The sequence below is a fragment of the Plectropomus leopardus genome, chromosome 6 (assembly GCF_026936395.1).
Source record: "Plectropomus leopardus strain MGB_pleo_1.0 chromosome 6, ASM2693639v1, whole genome shotgun sequence".
NCBI classification, from domain to species: Eukaryota; Metazoa; Chordata; class Actinopteri; order Perciformes; family Serranidae; genus Plectropomus; species Plectropomus leopardus.
The window spans coordinates 16,688,459-16,710,220 of NC_142181.1; the positions used below are offsets into that span (position 1 = coordinate 16,688,459).

The following is a 21,762-nucleotide window of genomic DNA, read 5'->3' on the forward strand; positions in this document are numbered from 1 at the left end:
GAACAATTAAATGTTAACTTGGCACAATAAACTATGTAACATCACAATGGTTTGCCATGAAATTCATGTAATTATTAGGTGATTAAATATGTTCAAATATTTAACTATCCAGTAAAAAAAGTACTACTTTTGTATCAGTATTCAAGCTAGTGGGGAATTTGAGGAGAATTATATGCCCAATCTGTAAACTTTTAGGATGTTCTTCCCAATAATCCAGAGATGTTGTACCAGCTAAAATAAGCACTGTGTGCCACTTGCTTAACTCCAGGACAGGGGACAGACCCATGTCTCAGGCAGTCAGAGTTGGATGTAACATTCTAGCTAATATAAATTAGCATCTCTGAAGCTTAATGGAATGGCCATTGACCATCGTCAACAACAAAGAAACCAACCCCCACACTGCAGAGAATCAAGGCTCTGCACAGAGCTGCACACGCTGACCCCTCACCCTCTCCAAGTCACTCATTTCTCAGAGGCAACCTTAAAGGCACATGGGTGCTGGACACTCCACTCAGTCAATGTGGAGGATTGTTTAATGCTTACATCATAAACTAAAAACCCTTTAAGGAATTTGAAATTCTTCATATAAACCAAAAACTGTGTTGAATAATAATAAGTCCCTCTGGTCACTGCAGCATGCACACAGAGAGATGGCAAATCATTTAATCCAATACAAAATGAGTAGTCAGCCTCTGTTAAAGACACAATCCATAAATGTGTTGGTACCTTGCATGCCAGTACACCCATTTAAAACTCTCAGTTCCCTCTCCTACAACAGAAGACTTCAAAGGTCACACAGCAGACAATCCAATCCAAATCTCTCTCAGCGTTATTTTTTTATTTTACTTGAAAGTGAATCCTATTTTGATCCTAGTTCTGTAAAGTTTTGTATTGTTGGCTGTTTTATATTTCTTTAGTTGTTTTAGTAGTTGTAGTTGTTTGCCTTTTCTTGGAGATCTAGTAATGTATATACAATTTTATCTGTCTAATGCAGATTTAAGATTAATTTAAAACATTGGAGAAAATATAAAACAAAACAAAACAAAACAAAACAAGAAGTGTCATTTTGTACAGGCCAAGAGGGGACAAAGTGAGGACTGACTTTCCTTTTTAGAATTTAAAGTTAAAGTACAGCCAAAAGTACAGCCAAAAACCTATAGAATTTGAAATAGTTCATCTCAGCAGTTGAACAGAGGGTTTCAGAGGTTAATCATTCCTCTAACTGACTTATCCCTGTAACTGAGACAAACTGATTGCTCACAAAACCTCCCATATTATAAATACCATTAAAGATTGCTCTAGTCATTTATATCATGATGGGTTGTCAATGTGTTTTCAACACAAGGTAAAAGGAGCACACTCTTAAACAGCAACTCAAAACCTTATTCAGGTGCACGATCTAAAAAGCAATGTACTAAAAACTAAAATGATATTTCTATCTCCAATTTCCTAAAAATAAATAATTTTATTATTACATTTTTGTAAGATTATTTTCTTTGAAAATAATGCATCTAACTTCTTTTTTTCCTATTCTTTGTCATTTATCCATGTTGAAATGGGAATGTCACTCTATACTATATATCTAAGATGGAACTTGTGTCAATATATACTAGCCAACAGTGGACTCATGTCACTTTATACAACTCAAGGTGGACCTCTTTTCTGTAATGTGGAGCGACAAATAAAATGGATTCTATAGATGGGCACACATACATTGGATTTCAACCATAACAATAAATGCCAAATTCAGCTGATTCCTGTGAATTCTGGGAGACCCTGCAATTTTGTCAAATCACTGCAACTATACAGAATTCTTAACTATTTAAACCGGTTAAAATCTGATTTTCACTGTATGTCTGCCCACAACTAATCCACTCAGTTCCTCAGTTGCCCTCTAAGTATTTCTTGAGTGGCTCTGATGTTTTACAAAGAAGACTTTGACCAGCAAAGCTATTTTTAAATTATTTGCTTCATTTTATGCAAATATTGGTTTGAAAAAGGCATCATTCAATGATGATGAAACTTTATTCCTTTTTTAAAAAAAAACATTTTTGTTTTAATATTCTTTCCCAATAGAAAAAAACTTTAAATCCTCAAAATAAAACCTAAAAACTTGCATGGCATTTTTTTGCTTGTAAAACTGTTAAATGGAAGTTTTGAGTACGCCCATCCATATTCTCAAGTGATGCTAGCCACGCAAGATGTATGCAGATGTGCCTCGTGTTGTCTGGCTGTCTACTGACGATAATAACAATGCCGCTGGCTCTGTCCGGCTATGTTCTCATCTCACATCATCCTGCCATGATCCAGATTGATGCAGGTATGCCAAAAGCACTGACAGAGGGAATGTATTTGAAAAGTTAACAATGAGAATGGACTGGGGTAGCTCCTTTTAAACACAGTGTCAAGCTATAAAATGGTAAAGACATCCACAACGGCTGAGCCTTTATATTCAGTTACAAAAATACATACTTACAGATCCTTTTAGAAGCAAAAAAAATTACATGATTTAGTTTAGATATATTTACAAGTAATCTTGTGTCATTATGTACCAGCCAACTGTGGACCCCTGTTGCTTTATACTACACAAGTGTGGACTCTTTTGCCTGTAGAGTAGATCAGCAAATAAAATGCATTCCTGTGATTATAGAGAAAAAAAACATATGTACATTGTAAGATTGACAGAAATCTAGTGCTTTAGTGCATCTAAAAACTCAAAGGGAGTTTTGGAGGATTGAGCAATCTCAAGGTTAAGTTAAATTCTGATAATAAACTAATTTAAGCAATTCATTAAAATTAGTAAAGATCTTGCTGGTATTTTCTCTCCACATTTTCTTCCTACCCTTATTATTATTATTATTATTATTGTTGTTATTGTTATTTCTCCTTTCTTTAGATTTAAAAATATTTCCTTGCCCTCTGGGGAAGCCGTATTGTAAAACAGTGTCAAGCTAGATGGTTAAGCCATCCACTAAAACTGAGCCTTTATAGTTTGTTATAAAATATTAGTTATAATTATAATAATCACAGTCATTGTAATCATAGTTGAGGAATAATTTTTGAATTATTTAGGTGAGATTCTTTTTGTGTAAGTCTTATCTATCTCATTTTATTTATTCTTTACATGGTGGAGTGTGAACGCTCACTATGCTATCCAAGAGGGAACTAATTGTCATTATGTACCAGCCAACAGTGGACTCATGTTGCATTATCCTATGTTTGACATGTTTTCTATAATGTGCACCCACAAACAAATTACATTTCTATGCTGTACAGACTGAGAGTGTATTTTTGAAGTATATTGAAAAAACTGATTGACATTCAGTGCTCGTGAAAACTGGTCAGGTCAGTATCGCTAGGACTGGAACAACTTTAAAGGCCTAGTTAAGGTCTAATGTTACATAATTTTACATAATTAAACCTAAAAAGAAAAAATCTTACTGCTGATCATTTTATGTAAAGGTTTATTCTGCTTGGATTATAGTTTTCTTGCTTTTTTTAAGGCTCTAAAATACTGATTTCTCTCCTGCCTTCTGGGTAGCCCTTTATTTTAATACAGTATAGAGCTTAAAACTTATGAAATCACCTAAAGCCAAGCCTTGAATTTTAATGCAAAGACTAATAACAAATCACTTTTCAGGAGACTGGTGTCTTTATTATCATCATCTCTATCATGCTATTTGTATCATATTTGATACATTACATTCTGTGGTCTTCATGTCACCCACATTAACATTACTAAAGCCTGTTTAACGGCCCATCTGCAGTCTGAAAGGCTGCTGGGGAGAGGAGTGTTAAAAGCGACGTGTGTGAATGGGTCGTTCAAATACCAGCTCCAACCAGGAGGGAGAGCTCTGAATATGGATATAAACACTCACACACACTTTGGTCCCCTCTTGGCAAAATCTGAAAAATTTCACCAGAGGCCATAACACATGATTTTATGATGATTTAGAGCATGTCCAAGTGGGGACTTAAAAAATGTCCCCTGTTAGTTTTGCCGTTCCCTGTTGGTGACTGTGTAACGATGAGTATGTTCCCTGTTATATATATGCGCGAGTGCACACACACACACACACACACACACACACACGGACACTGGAGACACTCATAGAAGCCTCCTGCAGAGATCTGTTACCACTGATGGCACTTCAACTGACATTAGGTTTTTGGCTAATACACAGCTGCCATCTGGTCCAGTGTGCACACACATGAACACACATTACACATGCACACATGCACACAAACACACACTTGAATAGGCATTGATTATATTAGTCAGGGGGTTTTAAGGAGCATGTCTCAGACTCAGGGTTAACAAACGCACTACCAACCAATGGTTGTACAAATGTGCACACAAATGCAGATACACACACACTGACACACACTGAGTGCTATAATGGCATTGATCGTAAGTAGTCAAGGGGTTTTGAGACCGCGTCAGAGAGTCCTCTTTATGCCCCAAGCTCTTCAGAAAATCTCTGGACCATTGGAGGTCTTTTTAAAGTGGAAATGGTTGTAAATTGAGCTGACTGCTTAAATAAAAGTTAAATAAAAAGGACACCGAGGGCAGTGTATAGATCACAAGATGCTGTGATCTGTATGCTCTGGCTGGAGTAATTTACTCAGTGGGGGGAAAAATTGTAGCATTTAAGCAGCAAATTTAAAACAGACTCTATGTGAATGAAACACCAGAGAGTTCATTTAGATGTTTTCTGATCTGATTAAAATACCGTGTGACAAAGATAAATAAATACAGATAAAAAACAAATTTAAAAAAATAAAAAAGTATTTTAATTATCTGATGTGCATGTGTTAATTTCACTGATCATGCCACAAAGCAATTTTTCCACTATGAGGATAAAGAAGAAACAAACTTTGATTTTTCTTCCTATCAGCTCTTATCGTTAGCTTTAACGTGGATCCATTTTCCAGATATGCTGTTAGTATGTAACAAAGGTAACAAAAAGAAAGAGCTAAACTGTTTCAAGTTTGAATATCCTTTCTTTGCAACACGAAATACTGTTTTGTCTTCTGCTATATTCTGCCTTCTCCCTCACCTCTTCTCTCTTCATGGCATTGTGCCTCACCCCTCCTAATGGATATTGACCAAAGAAAGACAGAGGAGAAGAACTGTACACACATGCACACACACTCAGGGCTGTTTTATTTCATTTTTCTGTTTTTTTCTTTTACTCAGAACAGCTCCGATGCAATAATGGTGCCTTCTAATGGATGTTAATCTCAAGGTGCCATGCGACTCCATGTATGGTATCAGGAGTCATGAATTAGTCATGATATTTTGTGATGAAGTAAGATTACAACAAATTTTTCTTATGTAACATGGCATATTTTTAAACTGCAACATGAGCACATGTGGATTAGATCGCATTATGGATCACACAGTGACATGGTGATGTAGGAAAGGCATTTAAGCTACCGTGTATCTCACACAGCCGTGTTTTTTTCATGTTCTGTGCCACATTCCACATTTATCCAATTTCTAAGGCCCTGTTTTATTTGACAGTGGGTATATTTATGGGTATTTATTGTTGTTTTATTTTTTATGTTTTTTTGGTTTTTTTGTCTTTTTTTAAATTCGTTAATTCCAAGTTGTAATCCTTAAGATTTCAGTCCTGGTTGATTTGGAGGCACTTGCGGTTACCATGACAGCAGCAAGTGTGGTTTAATGCTACAGTAAACTCTTCTTAAATCGCTACTTTGTCAGAAGTACAACAGCAGACCAACTGGTTTATTTGTTTACGGTGCAGCCAAACAAACTTGTGTTGTTTTTAAATAGACAGTAAAAAAAAATTGCAATGATGATTTTATGCTTCACAACGTGCAATCAGTTTTCCAAACAGCAGAAGGACACAGTAAAATTTGTAACCGTGCGAGAGGTGTGCAGTCTGCCACCTGCAGCTCCTTATCTAAAAACTCAAATTGGTTGCTGTTTTTATACAACTATTCCCTTGCAAAAATTAAAGATGACCCATTGCCAAAAAGCTTTATATGACTGTTGTCGTGTTTTGTAAATGTATATTCGATAAACAGTTGCAGTTCTAGCAAACTGCAGTATTGAAATTTTGCTTTCTGTGGCTGCTTGATAATTAAAGCCACCTCATGTTTCACCAGACTTCTAATGTGAAGCAGCATCAGTAGGAAATAATGTTTGCATTAACTTTAAATTGATGCAACTCTTACACGTTGTAAAAGGAGAAAAGCGTGATGCTGATATCATTCAGATAAATTGCAATAGATGACATGCATGCACCTTTTTCCTTATACTGAATTCAGCAAAGGAATGGCAGATGTAGCCACTGCCAATAAAAACTACTATGATTACTGAATGTAATGCACTGAATGACTATTGTAGAAAAGGCATACTGACCACAATTATGACAAAAAATGGGTTTGACTTTCAGCTAAGGCCAGTTTTTTTAAGCAGGGTTTTAAAAGGGGTTATTGAAATATCATTTTTCACTTTATTGAAAATTAGGAAGGATACTCAGATGTTGGTAAAGTAAAAACTTCTGTATTCATGTGTCGATAAAACATTTTTTTATCGCCACATCACCTTAGTATCTCTTAATATGTGTGTTAGTGTATGTATGCCTGCAAATGTAAATAGTTACTGATTGCTGGCATGTTGGGGCCTCGAGTAGGAGTCCATCTATGGTCCAGACAACATGCTTGACAATGTGATGCTCCTAAGATTGACAGCTACCCACACAAACCTCTACACACACCTACACCTGACCAGTAAGGAGTGTATTTTGTACCTACAGGGCTGCTGTGCCCACGAAATGCATCCAACCTTGAACAGGCAGGTGAAGATGGGAGGTTGCTATGCAGGAGAACAGTTGCCATGCTTAGAATTGTAAGAAGCTGCTTGTCTCTCACAGTTAGCTGAACTGTCTGAACAAACAAGTGTCCTCTCTGGCTTAGAAATTACATCATAATCACTTTTTAGTAGAGACCCTCCATTTACATATCACACAAGTGTTGACTTTTCACAAATTAAGAGGCGCTGTGTGATTGTCCTGTCAGTGTGGATGCATTTGACATATTCTATCACAGGTCCTTCTTTCAAGAATTGGTTTTTCCCAAGAGACAATTTCAGCTGTTGATCAAGAGTAAAAAGGCCAAGAAGAGCTAAATTGGTTATCAGATATTTCTGTAGTGCAGTGAAGACATTTTTGATTTACTTCTGTAATCACAGATGACAGAGTGATATATTTGGCCATTTCATTTGCACCTCTGAAAAAAATGGAAGAAAATGAAAATAATTAATAGTTCACAGCACTCGTCTCTAATAGTATTAAAGCCACCTGTCACTCATAAAGAGATCTGGGAGATTTTCCCAACCTGTTGCCATGACAACTCTACAACATATGAAAACAACCCTCAGAACTGAAAATAAACAGGGGATGTGGATGATTCTGCATATCCACCAAGAGTTAAAAGAGGGCCTAACTGCTCAGTGGTAGTTACAACATGTTTCTTTTCTCCAGCTGGATAGTGACAACAGTCCAGCATTAAATAGTTTGCTGCTGTTGTTATGTCTACAGTTGTTAACCATATAAATTCATAAAAGCCCTTGTTGCATAGGCAGTCAAGTGATATCTCCTTAGCTGCGGTCTTGAGAAAAAATCCCGAGTCCTCTCTGTCTGAGTCCGAGAAAAGACGGAGTAAAATGAGGTCTAGTCCAAAAAGAGATCAAGAACTTCAAATAGTATTGAGACTGGCCTCAAGACCAAGACCAATTGTGACTACAACACAGAGTTATATAATTAACATGATTTGCAACACAATGACCTCTCTATCTATTCAAATGATGTCCATTAAATGAAGCTTGTTTCAGTGATAACATTAATATTGTTTTATGCTTACAGTCACACCACATGAAGAATTATCATACTACCTTGAACTGCTCTATCAGTTAATTTCTGTGGGTCTTCTATGGGTGAGTTTATATATTATTTAGACTTGGGTTGACATTACAGTGTATGTGCAGTAGCATGCTGTGCATACAAAGCAGAAAATGTTTGTTTCAGAGATTTGGGTTTTTTCTTTCTCTCTCTTCCCACAGATATTTTTACATTTTACAAAATGTCATAGCGGTCTGTTTGTCAGCAGTTTAAGTGGTACCAGTCAGTTAATTCTGGCAATGTAATGACAAAGAGTCGACAAATGTCTAGTTAAACCTAACAAAACATGGACAAAAAAATCACATTCATAGAGCCATAATGTAAATACAAGCAGTGAAACAATGCGGCAATAAAATCAGCATATCAACGCAGCACTGAAGCAAACTGCCAGAGAAGCATTAACACAGGCACACTCCTCACATTTGGCCCAGGCCCAGCGAACCCGGCAATGGCCCTGTCCCACTGCAGACAACTTTATCATTTCAGTTGATTAGACTTTTACGATTGGATGACTGGCTAATCTCCACTTCTACCATCTATCATCTGCTCTCATCCTCATAGTAGCGGCTGATGCCTCCTGATTAACTTACACACAACTGCCCTCACACACACATGCTCACAGTGACAAACACATACACGCCCAGAAATGGTTTTCCCTAATAGTCCTTAAGGAATTCACAATACACCATGGATATTGTACTACAGGCAGAATATGGAAACACACAGACAGACAGATCAGAAATTGAAAGTGTAGATTAACAGACCTGTAAACCAGCGTGTCATCCCCGGAGCTGTTGTACTGGACCTGGAACATCCTCACTCCAGTTGTAGGAGTCTGACTGCTCCATCTAATGAGGGCAGAGTTTCCTGTCAGTTCCACCAATGAGACCCTCCGGTCTGCCCCTCTTGTCTCGTTGTTAGGCACCGCAACCTTAGAGGAGGTCAGGATGTCAGAGGGGGCAGGTTCAGAGGACGGATCTCGGCTGCGGCTTGTGCTGTTCGCCAGGTGGGGCATTGCTGTCACAACTAGTTCCACTCTTCCTGTGGATTCACCTGCCGCATTGGAGGCAATGCAGGTGAAGTTACCTGAATCCTTCAGGGATGTTACATTGATCTCCAGACTTCCATTAGGGAAAACCAAAGTTCTGAAACAAATTGAGATGTATTACAAAGTTATTTAATTCAATAAATCAATCAATGCATTAACTCAAATGTAAATGTTAAACATGTTGAGTACCCTAGTAATGAGTCCTAAAACCTGGAAAGAAATAAGCATTTCAGCACCTCTGGTTCCCTCCTCTCACAGTCAGTGGGTTTTTTGTATGAGTTAAGAGACTTCTATGTTTTGTTCAATGACATAATATACGTTAGTAAATACTACAGTTGTTAACTTTGAGGCTTTTTACAGAATATCATCCAGCCTAACCATGACGGACACAGCTTTACAGCCTTGTATTGATCGCGACCCATTGTAGTGTAGTGTGTTTAAAACCTAACATTAGCCTTTTACTTCTGCCAATAACATTTAGGCTTCAAAAGTCATAAAAGTGGTGTTCATTTGTGAGGATTATTTTACTTGACAAAATGTGTCAGTATCATAAACATTTTTTTTTTCCCACAGATCTCTGCAATAATCCAAAATCCAATGGAAAAATCCCACAGGCTTTTTGACGAGGGAACCGGAGCAATGCTAACTTCCATGTCGGCCTACAGAAAATGTCATTCCAGGGGCACTCTTGACTGTAAAATGTTAATGAAGAAGAGGCTGTTGCCTCACAGTTGCCATCGCAAGATTAAAAAGACAGGTTGTCTTGTATTAACATGGCCCAGGCTTTATAGCTCCCCATTTATTTAAATGAAAAAGGAGCAAGACACATTCACCTTTGGCTGCAAAGTGATCCACCATTATTCTGTCAGTTTCAATTACGAGGCAACTCCCTTCTGGTCCACACCTCCCAATCACATAAGCCCTTCTTCTCTGTCACCCATAAAGGAGCCAATTGCTAATCACAGTCCTCCTTATCAACCAGCTAAGTCACACCCGTACTTTGCTGCCTCCAGCACTTGGCGTTGCTGCCAACTTCCGCCACCACAATCTATCTAGACTGCAGTGCAGTTACTACCAGGCTCAGGAGCTATGTTGCTGGAAGTCGGTGGGTTTCATCCCCATAAGTATAGGTGTTAACCCGAATGGAATTTGCCAGAAATCCAGCTTTTCTTCATAACTAGGCACTTCCAATAAAATTTCTAAAGACCCAAACAGAAATGTCAGATGAAAAAGTGCCTCAGAAAGGGCTGTAACATATTTCAAAATAGTATCAATCATCTTATAACTTGTGTTGCATATGCAAAGCTATAACTAGAAACCCACATATTTGACATGTGTGCCAACTATTTTACCAGATGGGAATGTGAGAAAGGTGTGACCTCAACAACTGCCTTGTAATCCTTACTCAGAGTTGGCTGACACAAGTCATGTGCCCACGCCCTACTACTACAGCCAAGACAAAAATTATATGAGACACACTGTCTGACTTTCTGACTCGGTTTCACATTGGCACATGGCACTGAGCTGGAGCAGTACAGGGAGGAATATTTAAACAGCCCCTCTCCCACACCTGCCAACTGTGTTGCCAGGTTTCTGACATCACTGAATATGGAGCGGTGTTCTCAGAAGACGAGTCACATGCCCTTAATTAACACCTTGTCTTTAATTTTACAGAACTCTACAATCTATAGGCCTATGGAGAGAAGTAATTTGTTGTAGATTAAACAGGACTGAGTAGCAAGAATGTTTGTACCTTGAGCCATTGGATATAAGTCGCCCTTCAGGGCTGATCCAGTGGACTTCTGGCTCTGGATCGCCATTCGCTTTGCACTTCAGGCTGGCAGGCTGGCCCTCCATTGCCACTGTATGAGGTGACTTACGGGTCAGAACTGGTGGGTCACAAATAAACTCCTAAAAGACAAGAAAGAATAGGATCATAATTTATATTAGTTTCGATGTCTGCCTTGGTTTCAAGGTTATGTGACCACTTTTTATGAGTTTCCTAATAAGTAGTGAAAAGCTCAAAATGTCACCTCTTCAGGTATCGTCCAGAAGTATTTGGCACTAAGGTCAGGGGGGGAGGCGCATGTCTCAAGGTCATCTTCTCTGGTCAGTCTTCTCAACCACAGAAGTTCACAGTTACAGTGAAGGGGGTTTCCACCAAAACTCAACACCAGGGAGGAGAGAGGGGAGCCTCTTGACTTGGCATAAACTGGGATTCTTAGGAATAGTGGGTCTGGGGGAATTTTCTTTAATTTGTTGGACGTCATGTCTAGCCTGTGAAAAGATGGGGTAGGGAAAAGAAGAGAGAGGAGCAAGACAGAGACTTGTATATTATCATTGGATCACCTGTATTTTATTCAGTTGATTAGTAAACCAGCTTGTGCCTGCACATTATCTATCTGCATTATCCGCTCATCTATTCATTTACCTGGCTAGCTTGTGTAGGTTGGTGAATACCCCTTGGGGAACATTTTCTATGAGGTTATGATCCATATTTAGGGTATTGACATTGGTTAGGCGCCCAATCGTGTCCCAGGGTGCCTGGGCAAGGTTGTTGTAGCTGAGGTCGAGATCCTCCAGTGTGGACAGGAAGTCATCAAAGGCATGTGGGGAGATGGAGTGGAGCTGGTTGTTGGCAAGGATCAGGTGACGAAGGTTGGTCAGACCCTTAAAATGGTCATCCTGGTTGGTGATAAAGCAAAAATTCTGTGAGAGGCATGACAGGAATATCCTAATAAAGATATTGTATCTATCTACTGTGTTATATGTATGTTTCTGTCACTGTTGCCCTGTTGCTGAATCAAGTGTATCTGTTAATCACCCACCCAAGCTTAAAGACCTCTAAGTCTGTTTATCAGTCCAGTGATCCCTCTCACTATTCAATACCATCATTAATCCATCGAGCCATCCATCCATTAGTCTCACCTTGATCACAGTTAATCTATTAGAGTCTAGGTGGAGTGCTCTTAGTCGCCGCAGGTCACTGAAGGCTGAAGGGAGAATCTGACTGATGGTGTTTCTGGACAGGGTCAGATGTAGCAGGCTGGTCATGTTGGCAAAGTCCTTTCTTCGGACGGCTGGGAGTGAGCAGAAGGAAGATGGATAGGGAGAAGAAATATAACAGAAGCACTGGAAAAGTAAATGGTGAGGTATATTTACTGAAAGGATGTCTGCTTTTCTGCTGAACTTGCTTCTATGATCACATTTGGTCTTTTGCACATCATCGTGTTTTATATTTAGAGTGACAAGCCCATGCCTAATTAGCCTGTGTAGTTCAGAGCTTTAACCCCATGACACCAAGTGTGTTTTATTAATTCCTGTAAAATTAACTTTTTGGCAAACTGTTATAAGAACCTCAGCTGACAGCTGAGAGAATGTGATGTCCCCTAAAATGAGATACAGAATCTGCAGTTTTGCACAGGGTATTGCTAAACTGAAATTGATTTGGACAGGAACAATGTGACTTAAATAACTGCGACTGTGTGATGTTGTTAATGGCGCATCGAATTATCTTTCTGGACTCTGTGAAGGCAGTCTTTTTTTAGCTTGTGTGTCTTTTGTTTTGGAGAAGTATAGAATGGTATTTCTTTTAAGTCAAGCCTGGAAAGATTAGGTGGCTGCCTTGGTGGGAGCTAATGGGAATCCAGATTAAAATAAAGGGATAAAGCAACACTTCAGTTCTTAAAAATAAGTACGTTTCAAAGTATCCGAGAGAGCTCTTTGATATAAGGAGGAGATGAATCATGAATGAGATTTGCTCGACTGAACGACAAAACAAAAAAAGTTTCAAAGTATGAAAGTTAAAAGAAATACCCAGTGTCATAAGAAATATTACTTATTGTCATGTCCAACAAAAAGAAATTGTGACTTGAGCCAACATTTTTTTCAGGGCTGTATTCCAATGTGACTCACTCTACTCACTGCATCCAATGCTTCCTGGTAATTTTGTGACACATTTTTCACTGGTGGATACATTGCTCACTCTTTTCGACTCTTTCTACAGCTGCTAGTGCTTAATATTAAGTTCCCCCTTGACAAAATTATTTAAGGTGTTGATGGATGAGGATGAACAGACCAGACCATGCAAAAGGTCTTAATGCCCTGCCTTGACTGAATGGAATACAGGACAGTATGGCAGACACATTACCTGTAATGAAGTTTTCTTGGAGCCGTAGCTCCACGGTGCGTCGGTCAATGGCAGCAGGAACAAACAGCAAGCCTGTCTTGGAGCAGAGGATAGCGAGCGATGGGGAAAGGCTCTGGCACATACAGCGTTTCGGACACGGCTGTCCCCTGCATGCTGCTGCCAGCAACAGCAAAGAGAACCACAGCCGTTCCATTATCCTCCACTGGGAACTGGGCAACTGGAAGACAGAAGGAAATGAGGGATGAACTGAAGTGGATAAAAAGATAGCCTCCCTCAAGACAATGCAACTGGCAGGAAGTCAATGGCCTGCAGAGAAACTTGGTCAAGAAGAAGAGATAATGTTTAAACACAGAAGCATATGCGAGTATGTAAAGTTCTCTGTACACTTAACAAAATCAGAGATGATTTTGTTAAGTTAATGCTTTATGGGTGCTTTAACACATAACCTGTTTGGTTTGTGCAAAGCAAAGTCAGGTCAGCTTGCCTGGCTGGTACGGTTCATTTGAGCTGGTATAAAAGCTGTCAATTAAACACCGGTGGGACCAAACAAATGAACCGAGACTGCTTAAAAAGATGAGTTGTGGTCCGCTTCCAAGCAAACTCTGGTGCCACTGGTTTGTGGTGTCAAAGCCAAAAAAACCACAACCACAGGATTTATGATAACAGATATGTTATTTTGGCACGATTTCAAAAGCTGAAATGCCAATAAATCCATCTACTGATCCTGAAACCTGTTGACAATCTTATAATTGATTTTTCTAAGCCCATGTATATAACCTAATTTTGGGATTTGGTAATTTGGTAACCATGGTAACATGTATGTATGTCAGCACAGATTTTTCCTGAATTAATAGTTCGAAAGCTGCTGTGTTGTATTTGACTCCATATTTTGTCAGTTAATTAAGTCTATTAAAAAGTGCATGACAGTGATTCAACAATAATAAGCCCATAATCATTACTATACAAGACATCTTCTTTTCGTCCTGTTTCTACCTCTTCGTCATTATTCATAACATGTGGTGCGGCCTAATTATACTAATAATGCTTATAATAAGTTTTTTCTTCATGATGTCTTTGTGACACTATACTATACTACAATGATAAGCACCAAAACAAGATGTCTGTCAGTCTGTGTTACTTCATGTTTACTCCTCTTGGTTTGTCTGTTTAAAAAGTCAGTGTGACCAGGAACTGGGCTAGAACTAAAATGCAATACTGTATTTTCTTTTTTCCCTTGGTCTGGACCAAATGAATTGAACTACAGGTGAGAAAACACCCTACAACATCTTAACTTTAGCTTTGATACAAGGACACTGAAATTGTCTTGAATACACAGTTTCAAAAGCTCTATAATGCACCACAACAAGTGACTGCAAATCAAAAAAATGATGAGTAATAAATGCTTCATGTTGGTGGTCATGTAGTTATTTTCACATTTTCCCTGTTTTCATGCTGAGCCACATTGAAAAAGTCCCTGTCAACTTGAAAAAACTAAAGGATCTTTTTTTTTTTTTTTAACTTAAACGTTAATTCCCGTATTGTATTCAAGAGGTAACTTTTTTCAAAGAAAGAACAAAATAGACCCAACATCACTACCAGGATAGTACTACAATCATGTAGGCTCCACAGCCAAACTGCTATTGAGCATGGGGCCAGGAGGTTTCTGGATGTTGGACATGTTTCGGGAGAGGCTTTACAACAACTGTTTAGAGACATTTTAGGCTCTCTCAATCAGCCGAGAAGTGGTTCAGATAAATTAGAGAGGGAGCAGGATAGGAATGGTTATTGAGATTACTATTATTATTATTATTATTATTAGGCCTATTGGTATTGTTGTTTATCCTTAGTTAGTGGAAACTTAAGATTGAATCCAGTAGGTGGCGGTAATGCGACTTTATGGACGCCAACCGCCGTTAAATCCAACTAAAGAAGAAGAAGTTAAGGGCAGGCTAGATCAGTCCCGCCCATTTGACGTCTGTGCACGCACCGCTAACGTTCAAGTTTTCAAACAGGTAGAAACTGGAGCAGCTAGGTAAACTTTGAAAAAGTACATGCAGTGGCAGTAATTTGTTTTAAATTCAAAATGGATGTACCAGAAAGTTTTCAAACCCAGGACTCATCAGGTGAGAGCCGCAGCCTGACCCCGCACCTGTACCTGCACCAGCTTGCCGGGAAGTTTGGGAAGCTCATTTTCAGCTTTGAAAAACGTTTTCAGTGATCATCGAAGGAGTATGCTTTAACCACGCAAAGCTCGCCTTGATCAACTGGAAAGGGACTATAAAAGGAAAAGGACCTAGAAATGCATGGATGAGTATAAGAAATATATATTGAGGAACTTCCACTCGACAGCAAAACGGCGTGTCCAGCTTATTAGCATCACGGAGGAGCCCGGCAGCACTGACTGGAGGGTAAGTAAACTGTTTGCATGTTTATCTCGTTTCTGCTGTTCATTGCTGTACATTGCAGTGTTGTTTCTCTGTATTGTGCCTGCATTTGTTTGCCCGTGGTCAGCTGGTTGACCTAAACAAAGCTATTGTTGTGGTGGTTTGTTTGAATTCACGTGCCTTTACGCAATGTTTTCGTCAATGCCGCTGTTTAATTGTGCCACTTTACGTAGTGCTACTGGTCATGCTGTTCAGTTGTTGTTTATTTGTGTATATTTAAGCGCATTTACGCGGCGCTGCTGGTCATGCTGCTGTGTTGGTTTGTGCTTATTTACGCGCAGCGTGCGTATTTACTCAGTGCTGTAATGTTGTTGATTGTTGGTCATGATCAGCCGTTTTTTTAATGCGCAGTTGTACACCATCTTCCAGCCACGAAAGCACCTGTTGTTGCTGTTGAGTTTAAATTCTGTCTTGATACTTAATCACATGTCTACACATATGCCCTGGCGTCTTGGCTGCTTAACAATAACCCCTTGTTAAATCAGGGTACAGAGAGGAGAGTGAGAAGTAGATCATGGCACTGCTCAGGAGCTGAAATGCTGAGAGCCCATAATGGGCTCTTTCATTGTGCGACTGCGCTGTATGGCATGGCATTTTCCTGATGCACACTGGAGATTTTCCCTCCCTGGTACCTGTTTCCTTGTCTCATCTACAGCAGCTTTTATGTTGAATCAAGGCTTCTGATAAGCATCTACCCACTCACTCAAACTGATTTGTTATATCTCAGTATTCTGGTCTTTAAAAGACAATAAAATTAAACTTTATCCAGTGCAATTAACAGCGTTGGTCACAATGACACTCTTGGACCTCAAGGGACACATACTCAGTTAAAACACTTCCAACCAAACTTCAGTCAGACAGTTTTTTTTCCTCTCAGTTTACAGGATTTAAACCCCCTCAGGGAAATCTCTTCACTTAGTATCTGTTTTCAAAAACCTCTCAGTCTTTCCAACAGGTGTGACAAAAACAGCACCTGATGCATCACATTACAGTGGTGCTATATGTTGATCTCCATCTGCAACAGAACAGAATCATGTCTGCTTGTAAGTAAAACGATGGAATTGCAAAGCTGTGAGTAAATTCTCAGCTATTTGAGGATCATACATTGCATAAATATGGTTAATATAAATCATTCATGCTGCCCTAATAAGGCTTAAATCGACCACTGCTGTACTCTCAGTTTGGCAATAGAATGCATTTTTGTTCCATTTAGACGCAGCCTCATCTAACTGAATGCAACCTTAACAATAAGTGGATTCATTAGTTTAAATCTTTGTCACATTCTTTATGCTAGACCACATTATAATGTGTACTTTAATTTTATTGATTGATTTACAATGTCATTTAGAACTGCAGATGGTTGTTGAGTGCCTCATTTTAAATGTGACTAAAATAAATATATTTTTGACCTGAGTTTGTGCATAGCCAAGTCATGGTTAGCATGAGAAAGCATCACTCACTTTTTGTTCAAATCCTGCATTTTGAGACTGTCACAAAATCTTTTTCTGTTTCTTACCATGCACAAGAAATGGTAGTGGCTAGGAGTGCTATGATCCATTGATCTGCACTCGACCTGTCCGTGATTAGCAATCCAATATCATTGATGCAAAGTAAAAACATTAATACATATCTTCATCTTACACTTTCATTTTGAAATTTGCATGACACATTTGTCACCATTTCCATCCAAGCACACCTCATTCCCAAGCCCTCAAACAATGCTGCAAGCTGCATCCTTTTAGGCAGACAGTGGCGAGAAAACAAAATTGAGGATATTTACAGATGTTATCTCATAAAGCAGGCCCCTGAGTTGGATCAAATCAAACTCGTATCGTGGCAGACTTTGTGATATCAGCAAATATAGTATCATTGACCAAAGAACTGACATAATATTGTTTTTCAGTTTCATCAAAAATATGACGGGTTAACTTGTCTCTGCAATTTAAGTTTTTGCTGTGAAACAGTACAGCACTCACAGGGTGCATTCAGAAATACTCCGAGTGTCCGAGCGCACTCTGGCACAAACTGGACAGTTCCTAAATTCAGAGCGCTGTTAGAATGTGCCGCTTCTGTTATCCAGAGCACCGTGCTCTCGGAGCAGCAGAGCGCACTCTGGAAAGATTATCTGGAAAGACACAGCTGCAGAGCACCGGATGGATTGAATGTGTGATTAATACACAGTTTGTTAAATCATGTAGAAATAGATCGCTTGTTTTTTTGTTTTCGTTTGAAGAACAGCTCTCTTGTTTTAGTGAAGAGCATCACAGAGCATCACATAAGTTTTTACAAATGTCGCTGACTTTATTTAAGATCAAATTCCACCTGTCAGAGTTTACCCAGGCAGCTAAATATGGAACCATTTCCACTTTCCACAGCGACTCAAAGCTCATGGTGTGATATGTGTGTGTGCCAGTGGGCAACTGTATATTAGCCTTTCCAGTCTGACCACCAGGCTGATCAATAGTATTGAACATGTATTCAGCAGGAGGCCTGCGTAAAGTACTACTCCTCCATTGTGCTCCTCCCTTGATACTCCTAAACCCTCGGCAGAACATTTTTTATCGAGGGATGACAATGTACTGCCACAGAAAAGATAGAATATGTTGCTATATACTTCTTTTCCCTTTATCTTACAAGTCTGTATTTATTATCCAATGAGGTGAATCTAGCAAACTATACAAACAAACAAATGAGAGTGCATACAATCTTACAATCCTGCTAAAAATAGATGCGCTGTAATTTCATACTTCCTGTTCTCCATGCTCCCGCAATATGAAACATAGAGCTAAAAGGATTACCTGTACACACTTCAGCTCCTCTATCAGCCTTTCCATTTTCTCCCTCTCAATGCTTTTTCTCTGTCATTCAATGTATTTTTCTCCGTCATTCAATGTATTTTTCTCCATTACTCTTGATTATTCCCCCAGCCATCCTCATTCCCCTCATACGGCACATTATTCACCTATTGTTCCTTCAGTCATATTCCATGCATTCTCTCCTCACTCTTTACTCACTCCATCATCCCTTTTTTGTACTCATGTGAATACAAAGAGCAACAATGACATGCAATATGTACTCCACCACAATCCTGTTTTTTTTGTGCTTCTGGTGACTTGGCACCATAGTAGGGTAGGCTTCGAGTAAGTCTGCGTCGTTGCAGGTCGACTTTTCTCAGCTTCAATCTGGGACTTTAAGAGAAACGCAACACTTTTCAGACACAAATAATTGTGTTAACTTGTGTTAAGACTGCCGATTAACGTTACAGATGGGCAAGACTGATAACATTGGCTGCCTGGCTCGTGCATGAATGTTGGTTGTTGTATTATTAGCTTGAGGGTAGTATAAGAGACACTAATAGCTGTCGGCGAATGGCTAATAATAAAACAGCTAACGTTAATGTGAGCTGCCGTTCAGGTTAACGTTTAGCATAAATGTGTAATACTTCAATGAAGTTGAAACAGGAGCTTAACTAACTTTTCTAAATTACTAATAAAGACCTGGCGTCAGCTGGCGAAACAGCGGAGCGTATGATATAACATATATAATAATAATACATAATGTATTCAGCTGCTAATGAGGGGAGAAGCAGTGTGTGTAGATGTGTGTTAATGAAGAGGGAATGGAGGCACTGCTGGTATCGATAGCCTACAGTTGCAAATGAGTATTGCATCCAGTATTAATCTTTAGTATTGAGTATTGATTTTTTGACAACCCTACTGGCTGTCTATCATTCTCTGAAATCAATGCATTTTCTTTCACCACCAATTACTGTTCCCTCACCACATCTATCATACACCCCTCTTCTTGTCATCATCTTGGCCTTCCTGCCTCCCTATCAGCTCCTCTTCCTTCCCTCCCTCTCTTAAGCCTTTATTTATAAAGCATAGTTCCTACAGCTATAATTCCTCTCATTCCTAATCATGTCCTCCGCAACTCTGGCTTTCATTTTTACTCTCTTTTCTTTTCTCATGATCATCTTTCTTCCAGAATTTCCTCACCAGTCTTAACCTTTTCGTAGCCACTCCATACTCTGTTTCACTCACTTTTATGATAGTTTTATTGTGATATATATTTAATGTGTTTATTTAAAAATTGCAAAAATTGGTACCAATGGTGATTTTAAATGCACACGTCCCTCACTTGGTTCACCCCCTCATACTGTTTGCATGTGCACAGCTTAACTCTACAGTAAGTGTTTTATTTGAAACATTTAGACACACCTCACTTGGCTCTCCCACGCACCCAGTCTATGTGTGTTTTTGAGGCTATTCAATTATGAACGTATGGGTTTTCTGTGTAATTCAGTGAGGATGATAGCAATCAGTCACCCGCCATTAGTCAGTGCCGTGCTCGCTCAGCTATGGAGAGTTAATAACACAAGAGAAAACAGATCCAAGCTGTCTGCCCTTGTTACCAGTTAGATCAGATTATTACAGTTGTTGGCAATGATTTGAATGGCAATCTAATGTTCTGCAAATGCTAACTGTTGAGACATCTTTAGCGCAGGGAAGTGCTTGACAGTTCTGTTTAAATCACTGAATCTCCACCTGGTTCGAATCAGCTTTGATAGTGACTGGCTTTTTTATGCACACTCATACTTATGCTGATAAGTATGATATATGATGATAAGTACTCATACTCATCTCATGGTGCATGGTATTTGGAAAACTGCTGAAAAAAGATGATGAAATCACAGTTTAAGCTCAGTCTTAGAAGAAGACTTGGATGTTTTTGGACTTGTTTTTGACAACAGTGGTTTTGATTGCAGCCTTTATGCGGATTTGCTATGTGGATAATAGGTCAGTTCAATGTTACAAATGGCAGAGAATGACTATTTTACCCAAGGCCCTTTTCTGCTGCACCTTTAAGTGACATACACAATGGATCAAATATGACATGATTAGAACTCAAACAGTGGTTAACATGGAGCTTACTGCTATGTTAAATTGGTCAGCATAAAACCCAAACTATGTCCATGTTAGACAAATCATGGGTCAATTACTCTGGCTCACAGGTTTGAGACTGTGGGTATACAGTCTTTCATTGGCCACCTATCTCAGATGGTAACACACTGCCCGGTTGTTGACAAAATCCTTGTCATTATGTGACACTAGTTCTGCGTAGCCGTTTTGGATCTGTTTGTGAAAGAACCACAGTTGGCAACATACACACTAAACTTTTGCTACCTTTTTTACACTAAAAGATCCTCAAATGTTCCATGTGCAGTTTTCTTTTGCAGGGATTTAGCCATTTTAACCATTTGCCAACCTTGAGAACTCAAAAATAGGGAAAATTTTGAAACTAAAGTGGAGTCCTCTTCCTGAAATACTTGTCTTTCAGGGACTTTGTTTCCTGCATTCTGTGAACAATTTAAGAATGAAAGTATCAAAATACTAAGTCCACTGCGTCAACATTTTCATCTTAAATACTTTTAATTTCGGTTTGGTAGCATAGTAGTCTGCTGGAGGAGGGAGGGGCCCACAGCTGGCTGCCCTACTTGGCCCACACACCCCTGGGTCCCGGATGCCTAAGTGAGGTGGAACGGGAGGCTTACTGTCTCTGGAACACAGCTGGGTACCCAGCGACGGCAGAGGAGGGCAAGCCGGGTCATCCTTTAACCCCTAGCTACCCTTTCACCCCCTGTCAAGGAGGTCCCATTGGACCTAGGCACAGAGATGAGGTGTCCACTGGCAGCTGTACCCAAACAAGACCCCATAAGGGCTCCCTTATGCATGCCCAAAGAGTCAGGGAAGAAGGGAGGGAGTAGACTTTTAGAGTCGCAGAGCTTACGAATGCTGCACAGTGTCAGAAACAGGTTGTGATAACAAGAAAAAATAAAAGAAAAGAATTGTCATTTGGTCAGAATTATGATGGTTTCAGCCCAACCTCTCCAGTGCTAGCACAGCATAAAATCCTGTAGATCTGCTTATGCAAGACTATTTGCCATATATGCAATCATTATGGCCTCACATTGAGCCAAAACTCAACCCACTATGAAGCCGTTTGGGCAAATGCAACTGGAACCCTCTGACAAACTCTGTTATATCTCATAAATCAGCAACACAATAAGTCCTTTTTGGACCCAGTTAGTTGGTGCTGAGAAGAGCGGCAACAGAAAACAGGACTGAGAGTAAGCAGCAGGCTGTGCTACTTCAGCACTTTTAGCTGCATCAACATAGAGTCGCAGTT

At 39.4% G+C, this 21,762-nt stretch overlaps 2 protein-coding genes across 5 annotated transcripts in view; one reads left to right on the forward strand and one right to left on the reverse strand.

Moving 5' to 3' along the window:
* LOC121943434 (leucine-rich repeat and fibronectin type III domain-containing protein 1-like protein) overlaps positions 1–21,762 on the reverse strand; it is a 218,139-nt gene that overhangs the window by 86,744 nt on the left and 109,633 nt on the right. For 3 of the 4 annotated variants that reach the window (XM_088078885.1, XM_042486956.2, XM_088078884.1), the window contains exons 3-8: positions 13,130–13,346; positions 11,908–12,059; positions 11,411–11,664; positions 11,013–11,256; positions 10,733–10,890; positions 8,696–9,076 (exon numbers count right to left, since the gene is read on the reverse strand). In XM_088078885.1, coding sequence (XP_087935011.1) covers positions 8,696–9,076; positions 10,733–10,890; positions 11,013–11,256; positions 11,411–11,664; positions 11,908–12,059; positions 13,130–13,322 — 1,382 coding nt within the window. In that variant the 5' untranslated portion in view covers positions 13,323–13,346. Of the gene's footprint in view, positions 1–8,695; positions 9,077–10,732; positions 10,891–11,012; positions 11,257–11,410; positions 11,665–11,907; positions 12,060–13,129; positions 13,347–21,762 lie in introns of those variants that run through there. The other variant, XM_042486957.2, reaches the window with a different exon arrangement.
* The window catches only part of vps53 (VPS53 subunit of GARP complex), a 357,717-nt gene continuing 351,476 nt past the window's right edge, over positions 15,522–21,762 (forward strand). Inside the window, exon 1 of the mRNA XM_088078882.1 lies at positions 15,522–15,537. The gene's annotated coding sequence lies outside the window, so the exon portion shown is untranslated. The remainder of the gene's footprint in view (positions 15,538–21,762) is intronic.